The sequence below is a fragment of the Austrofundulus limnaeus genome, unplaced genomic scaffold (assembly GCF_001266775.1).
Source record: "Austrofundulus limnaeus strain Quisiro unplaced genomic scaffold, Austrofundulus_limnaeus-1.0 Scaffold86, whole genome shotgun sequence".
NCBI classification, from domain to species: Eukaryota; Metazoa; Chordata; class Actinopteri; order Cyprinodontiformes; family Rivulidae; genus Austrofundulus; species Austrofundulus limnaeus.
In genome coordinates, this window is record NW_013952488.1 from 1457846 (window position 1) to 1465617 (window position 7772).

Sequence of the window (7772 nt, forward strand, 5' to 3'; positions counted from 1 at the left end):
AAAAAAAAAAAAAAAACGTTTCTTAGTTTGTAGCGCCATCAAGTGTTCAATGTCAGCATTACATCAACAATTAGACCTTCAGATTGTATCAGTTGTGGTATGTTTAAGGCTTTTCTTTGTAAAACCCCGATAATTAAGATTATGCAAAAAGAGACCATRTGTTTTCAAAACTATGTAATTTTASGAGGATTACTATTACTGTATCTGGCAACCTCAAAGTAGTGTAACATAAAAAAATACTAATTCAAAAAATACCCTGCCCAGAACCTGATTTTAGGCACGAGAATAAAACCTAAATGTACTTTTGTCCTGTATAAAGGCACTTTTTATTTTCCGCTTATTATCATGTTTCYAGAAGAAGTTACGTGAGATATTACATCTAGTTGTTTATTCTTGGTAACATCTGAGCATGTGCTTTTAAATCACAAAAGTCAGGAAGCTCCCTAATCCTTTCTCACAGCTCAGGTTTAAAAAAAAAATACATAAATCATATGTTTCTCAAACATGAGTTATTTTCTTGGTGACAACATTTCGGTTCAAGAGCCAACACGATGCCGTACATCAGCGACATTGGATCACTGCAGTGTATGTTGATGCAAAAAGACTATTTTGTGCATTAATTCATCATCACCACAAATGTTACCCTTGCAAAGATTAAACAAGAAAACAAAATTAGTTGTCAGCTATTTATTGTAGAATAGCATCAAGTCATCGACAAACTTTTATTCAGCCTTAATGTTTAACTCAGCCATATTGGTTGGGGGGGAGGGGGTGGGGGCCAAAACTCTTTAACAAATCAGAATTTTTCATTACATGTTAAGTATGTTTAGCGATGCTCTGACTTCAAGTGTAAAACTAAACCAGGAAATAAACTCTTCTATCTCAATTTATAACCTAACTTAAGATGAATTACAAAAACTCAAAAGTTTTCCTGTTCAACATGTCATTTAAATAACTAATCATTTAGTAACGTGCACTTTGTTAGGCTGCATCATGCTGGTTATATTATATTCAGAAAGCTCTGAACARCTGGTTTGGCATGTATCCCAGGTGAAGGAAGGAGGTCTGAGCTTCTCTCTCCAGAACAGCCAACTCCTGAACAGTCGGGGCCAGAACATCCACGTGACCCTTATAGTTTCCACCTGGAGCGGGACAACAGGTTCAGGGAGAAAGCTCAACAGAAACACAAAGAATAAAAGGACTCTAACGACTATTCAAACTATTCCGGATACCTCCCAAAGCTCTGCGCTGTCCGTAGGTCACCTTCCCATCAAACTCATCCACGGGGATTTTGATATCTGGCTCACACTGAGTGATGGTGCAYTTTAGGTGCTCCTCAATTTCTGACAGGAGCTGCGAGATAACAGAGAGGGGGAAATAGAAGAAATGAGAACAGAAATAACATTTCAACAGCTGCTTTTTAAACACCATGCAAAGCTCTTCCCTGAGTAAGAGATGGTAGGCATTTTCCAAATCAGCCCATTTATCTCGTTGCCAAGGTTTGTGAGTCTTTGTTCACCTCTTTCTCGTTGTACCAGATGGTGCACCCTCCATCCTCCTTCAAGTGGGTGTTGTAGCAGCCTCTGCCTCGGTTTGGGCAAACATGGTACCACACCTGAGCACACAGGATACACTCACAAACACGCTAAATACTTAATACACACTTTTTTTCTTTAAATATGAGAGTCCATTTATGTTACCTTCTCTTTTTCCATCGCGACCAGGGAGATGGCAAGTCCCATTCTGTAACATTAAAAAGACCAAAAACATGAGAATCACTCACCATCAAGTGCTTTTTTCTATAATCTTTAAGGTGTTCTTATGTCACAATTTAGTCAACAAAATWAAGCTAAAGGTTTTACTTCAGCAGAAAATTAAAATTTCAACCCACAAAAAACTTAGATAAAAAAATTACACCATTCTAATGTTGTGAAATAATATATCTAAGCTTGGTCAATATAACCTTTTAGAACAAATTAATTTTTTAACAAATTTTTGAAGAAGGGTATGATGTAAAATTGACTTTTTGGAGCTTTATATCATGTTAAAAAACCTTCCTTTATCAGGGTTCCTACAGTTTAAAGCAAGTTAAATTTAAGACTTTTTAAAGGCAAGTGAAATTAAATTTAAGACCAATTTCANGTCAGAAACTCATGAATCAAAGTATTTTTGGTTGAATTATTCAAATATTGCTAATAGAACATTTGTTTTTAATCCATATCTAACTATGTAGCAGAAACGTTCTTAGCAGTCAGTTTTAAACTTATTTTAATTTCAGGAAATCCTCTAACAAGCCAAAATTTGGAGTTTTAGGACCCACAGTGGGGTCTTAACCCCAGTTAGCTGTAGATGAAAYCTTAAAGTGCCTGTAACGTCAATTTTTTTTAAGAAAAGTGAGTGCATTTTTGGAAAGACATTATTAAGATATTACAAAATGAATTTCACGTTCCTCAGATGTACAGTTGTTCAGATTTTTACATGTGAAATAACAGGAAGTGATGTCAAAGGGGAAAGTCTGCATGTGAATATTTAAAAAAATATTTTTAACAATTATTTTAATATTTGAAATGAATTACAATTATCCTATGTACAATGTGTTAACATTTTTAAGACTTCTGAAAGGTTGATTTAAGACATTTTAAGACTAATTTTGGCCTTATTTTTTGGATTGATGAATTCAATGCCTTTTAAGAYTTTTTAACGATCTGCAGGAACCCTGTTTATCAAAATAATACTTTCACTCATTCATGCTTGTTTGAGAAATCCTTGAGTCTCCTGTAGTAGCCATGTGGGGCTGCCTGAACACTTCCGGGTACAAAGCTCCACCCATTTACCAAAAGCTCCTCCCTGGAGCTCAGTCTGCAGAAGAGCTCCCGCCCCACAAAGARCCCCTCCTCTGAATCACTGCTGTGAAGACGTGCTGAAAGCGGGAGCGTTGGTGCCTACCTTTCAGCTCGTCCCACTCTGCCRATACGATGGACATAATTCTGCTTCTCGTCCGGCAGGGTGACGTTGATCACTGCGACGGAGCACAAAGTGGTGAGAACTGACGGAAAGAGAACACGCAAAACACGACGTCGCTTCATTTACCGTAAGGAACTCCGCGGATGTCGATTCCTCTGGCTGCTACGTCTGTGCAGATCAGCAGCCTCACTTCTTTTCTCTGTGAACGCAAAAATGACTCTTTAATCGGTTCATAGCTGGTTGAAACGCCAAATAACGTTGATWTCTTTTATTTTCACCTTGAAGCGCTCCAAGTTATTTTTCCTCTCATTGGGCTTTCGATCTCCGTGAAGACAAACGCAGGAAAACTGGTGACCTTTACTATCTGGACCTGGAGGAAAAATCATAAAACTATTAGCATTTTGTCATGAGATGAAACAGATTTAAGCAGGTTTGTGTTCTGTTTTCTGGTGGCTGAAAACAAAAACGAAGCCGTGGCAAAAAACCCGCTTCACCTCCTCCTTGCTGAATGAAGTACTGCTCCATGTTGTCGCAGTCAATTTTGGTGCGACAGAAGATTATAGCCTGGTCCATTTTGTGTTCCTTAATGGCTCGAACCGTGTACTCGCCCTTCAGCACCTTGATGGCTTCTGACCACATTTCTACAACAGACAGGTACAACCAGAAGGTCCAATAAAYCTGGATTGTTGTTTGGGTGACATGTATAGATTAAACCACACAGCACCTGGAGTGTTGGCTCCTGGTCTGGTGTTATCTTTGGCGTGAACTTCATCCGTCTGAGACAAAGCAAAGAAGAAATGCCCGACTTCACAACACAATCAACCTATGAAGCTTTGAAACAAGTTAGTTCTGAACGTTTTATCCCTCTGCTTAGCACGGCGGACTCACCCGAATGTGGTTCTTGCCGAGGCGCTCCCACAGACGGTCGCTCTTGGGATTAACGGGGACCACCACATGGTGGACGGTCTCGGGAACCGAGTCCTCCCCTTTCAGGTCCACCCAAGTGGGGAAGTGCATGATGCGCTCGGACAGCTTCTTCACGTCAAACGAGTGCAGTGTGGCCGAGCAAACGATAACCTACGAGAAAATCAATTAAAAAATTAATTAATCAAATTAAAAACACTGCATACTTACACCTGTGATTTGTTTGTGTTAAAGCTTAGTTTATAAAAAAAATCTCTAATTGAAGACTTGTTAGAATGATCTTACCTGGAGCCTCTTGCCATCAGATGTGACCTGAGGGATTTGTTTATGAATCCTGTTGATAAAATCGGTGTATCCTGCTGATAGGAGGCCATCCTGAAGGCACACAAAACACAGAAAAATTGTTACTAATTTTAAAAAAACTGTTGCAATATAAACATTTTGTCCCTTACAGACAAAAACAGCTTTGTTTGAACATAAAGGTGTTTAAATCCTGCAGATGTGTTGCACATACACACTCGTCCAGGACCAGAAAACGAACTTGAGAGAGACTGAGTTTCCCGGTGGAGATGAGATCATCCAGCCTGCCTGGTGTTCCCACAACAATGTCAACCTGGTTTAAGAAAGGCAATAAAGAAAAAAGAATTAGTTCATAAGTGTGTTCAATAATCAAAGTGTTTGTTTAAAAACTGAAGGCACACACCCCCTGTTCCAGAACTGCTAGCTGCTCTTTGGCAGCCACACCCCCGATCACCAGAAGTTCCCTGTAACGACAGATGGATACATTTTAATTCATGCCGACTAAAAATATTTATATTGATGTGCTGGCTCCATCTGCTGGTGTCCATTAAAGAAAGGTAAAACAAAAATAAATAAATAGTTTCAAATGTTTGACATTGTTTAATAGATGGTTCTCACTGATGTCATGAATTTGTTTTTTTAACCATGTGTGTGGGCTAGCATTTAGCTTGTAGCTACGAAACCATTATGAAGGAATCCCAAAAATCTAGCTACAAAAATAGAAAAAATAAAAAATAAAAATTTAATGTTGAATGAGGCAGACAGGCTACTGCCACAAACAACAAACAAACAAAAACAAACAAACAAAAACATGATACTACAACCGTACACAGGGTTTTTCCCAGAAAACTTGCGAAGTCTGGCAGTAGTGTTTATAACCTGAGCAGAGTGCTACGTTGCTAATGYTAGGTCCTAGCTACCWATCCTGYGGTCTCAGTGTTTATAAGGCTATAATGCACTGAAGAAACCCCTGGTACTGCTACATAAACAATACTACTCTCTTCCATTTGCGCCTACAAATATGACGATTTGATCACATTATTCGCAGCTCATTACGTGACTTAAGAACCACCCATTTAAACAGAATTACATTTGCGAAAACAAACACTTTTTTTCTGTAAGATTAATGGTTTCAAACCGCTTGTGCTATTTTTCCAACCATCAGCGGCACCTTTGAGGAGACTTACCTTAATTTAGGATTGTCCACATATTTCTTAAAGTGCTTGACGTTGTTGAAGGTTTGCTCTGCCAGCTCTTTAGACGGCTCTATGATCAGAGCTTTGGGAGCGTTCGATGAAGCYTTCACTTGACTCACTTTAGCACTGCCTGGACATTCCCAGAGAAGAYGCAAACAAGACAAAAGACGTCAGAGTTTGTTAKAGATGGTTCCAATCATTAGCAGCAGAAAACTGAATCTTGTTTAGCCCTAACCAACGAKAAAAGAAACAATAAAAAGAATCTCAACATAGCACCTGGACCAAGTTTGAATGCACACACCTGTCTGAGAAGATTTGACCGTGTGACCATCTGGTGCCTGATCCAAGGCGACAAACCCGCCCTTAGGAGGGTGTTTGAAATCTTCACCTCCAAAGTTGAACTTCAACTCAGCATTCTATTTAGTAGACGAGGCAGCAATTTTGAACAAAGTCGTATTAAGATTCTATCAGCAGGTTTGTTTTCTTCCAYTCTGTGGTAGAAACCTATTCTCTGGTGTTACCTTGAGAACGCAGGAGGCAAAGAAAGCCTGGTTCCTCAAATTTTGAGGGATCTCAAAAGCCACACCCAGCTCATTCCCTGGAGGAGATAAAAACAACAAAAACTACATCATCTAATGTTCTAATTCCTTCCAACTCTATKTATGTTACTATTTTCTTTTCAGCTTAGCCAGCACCATTTTTTGAGAAGGAAATTTGGTTCTTTTCTAGATCCAGATAGCATCCGATAGTGTCGTGCATGGTAAACTCCTGCAAAGACAAAAATGTAGTAATATTGGAAAAAACGCTCCTGGTCATAAATCCAAACAACGTAGCTCCTAATTCTCACCTCTCCGTAGCTATCAAACTGCTTGTTGTTGGATTTTTTCCCAGTCCCACCAAAACCAAAACCATACTTATCAGTTCCTAAAAAAAAGAATAGTGTTAGAGGCCAAGTTATTGTTTAATTGCGAGAGAATATTTTAGGTGCTTTGTGTTCTGCAGGATAGCAATTCTGTAGCGCATACCCAAATCCAGAGCCGCTTGACTGGTGGACCAGCCAATCCGGCACAGACCCTGGTCATGGCAGGTCACCTCATAGTAGTACTTTCCTACACAATGAAAACAGAAACAAATTTAATACTRATGCAATGCAATAAATGCAAYAAAAAGTCTCTTTTTGACGCACCTTTTGTGACACCTTTAGTGGAGCGGCAGCCRTGCCACTCTTTAAACTCTCTGCTCTGACAACACAGCCCGTCAGGTCCGATAGCTATGCAGACGTAGAAAAAAAAGGATGAATGAAAGAAAGCAGTGTCTATATTATAAAAGTCCCAACAGCATTTATTTCAAGCTCGTCTTACCAAATGCCGGGCTACGATCATACGGGTTCATCTGCCAGGTGTTAAAAACTGAGGTAAAATAAATCATAGGAACAAGTCAAACATCTGAACTGCACATAAGGAAAGATTTTTTTTGTAAATGAGCCATTTAATAATGACGCTCTCACCAGCTCCTCCTGTTTTGATAGAGGCTCTGCCCTTCTTGCCCTCCTGCTGATCCTTCAAGGTCTCGTACACAATCTGGATCACTGGGATACTGAAGGCCTGACAATCAAACAGAAAACAGTAATTAACCATGACACTAAAACCCCAACCACACTGTTTAATTGGTCATATAATGTCCAATATTTACAACTACATAAAAAAAATATTGGCTTTACTTACTCCTGTTTTGCCACTACCGGTTTCTGCAGCCTTAAATAGAAAAAAAAAGTAAAATAATAATCAGGCACCTAACCTGCAGTTAGTTATATACATAAAAAGTGTAAAAAATCGTTAAGTTTACCATCAGTACATCTCCTCCACCAAGAATCAGGGGGATCGACTCTGCCTGGATGTCAGTAGGCAGTCTAAAGTCCAAATATTCAAAAGAATAAGTAGTTAATGTACTAGTAAACTTGTAAACACGTAATAATACTATGTCACCAAACACGTTTTAGCATATTAGTAACTCACAGCCAGTCCATCTCCTCCAAAGCCTGCGCTATTTCAGGCATTACTCCCATTTCTGTTCATTTAAAGACACGTTCCGTGTTACGGGGTGCGTAGTTTTATAAACAGACAATACTTCATTAGTTAAGTATGAAAATAAAGATTAGTCTGACGTTAAATAAAAACTTAATTGTCGAATTCTTACCAGAAAACGCTGCCATTCTTGCTGCTAACAGAAGCAAACCGGATGTGACGCGTTCACAATGGTGCGACCCGATTGTCACATAAAATGCGAAACAATAGTTCCGCATTGAAAKCTATTTAGTAAATTAACAAATAGTTTTACTAAAAAGCAAGACWTAAAAATACATATTTATATATTATTACTATTTAATAT

The 7772-nt window shown here is 38.8% G+C and overlaps 1 protein-coding gene across 1 annotated transcript; it reads right to left on the reverse strand.

Moving 5' to 3' along the window:
- Nucleotides 1-672: 672 nt before the first annotated feature.
- On the reverse strand, nt 673-7616 carry ddx1 (DEAD (Asp-Glu-Ala-Asp) box helicase 1). Its single transcript, XM_014011982.1, has 26 exons — nt 7581-7616; nt 7400-7451; nt 7230-7293; nt 7109-7138; nt 6892-6988; nt 6746-6793; nt 6571-6654; nt 6410-6493; nt 6232-6308; nt 6080-6152; nt 5906-5982; nt 5686-5800; nt 5376-5514; nt 4592-4652; nt 4403-4501; nt 4174-4263; nt 3853-4041; nt 3689-3740; nt 3459-3605; nt 3243-3334; nt 3091-3163; nt 2947-3019; nt 1701-1743; nt 1520-1615; nt 1233-1353; nt 673-1142 (listed from the first exon to the last, which is right to left on the reverse strand). Exons 1-26 carry the CDS (start codon nt 7594-7596, stop codon nt 1012-1014), a joined length of 2223 nt encoding a protein of 740 aa, XP_013867436.1. The 5' UTR covers nt 7597-7616; the 3' UTR covers nt 673-1011.
- Between the last annotated feature and the right edge of the window lie 156 nt (nt 7617-7772).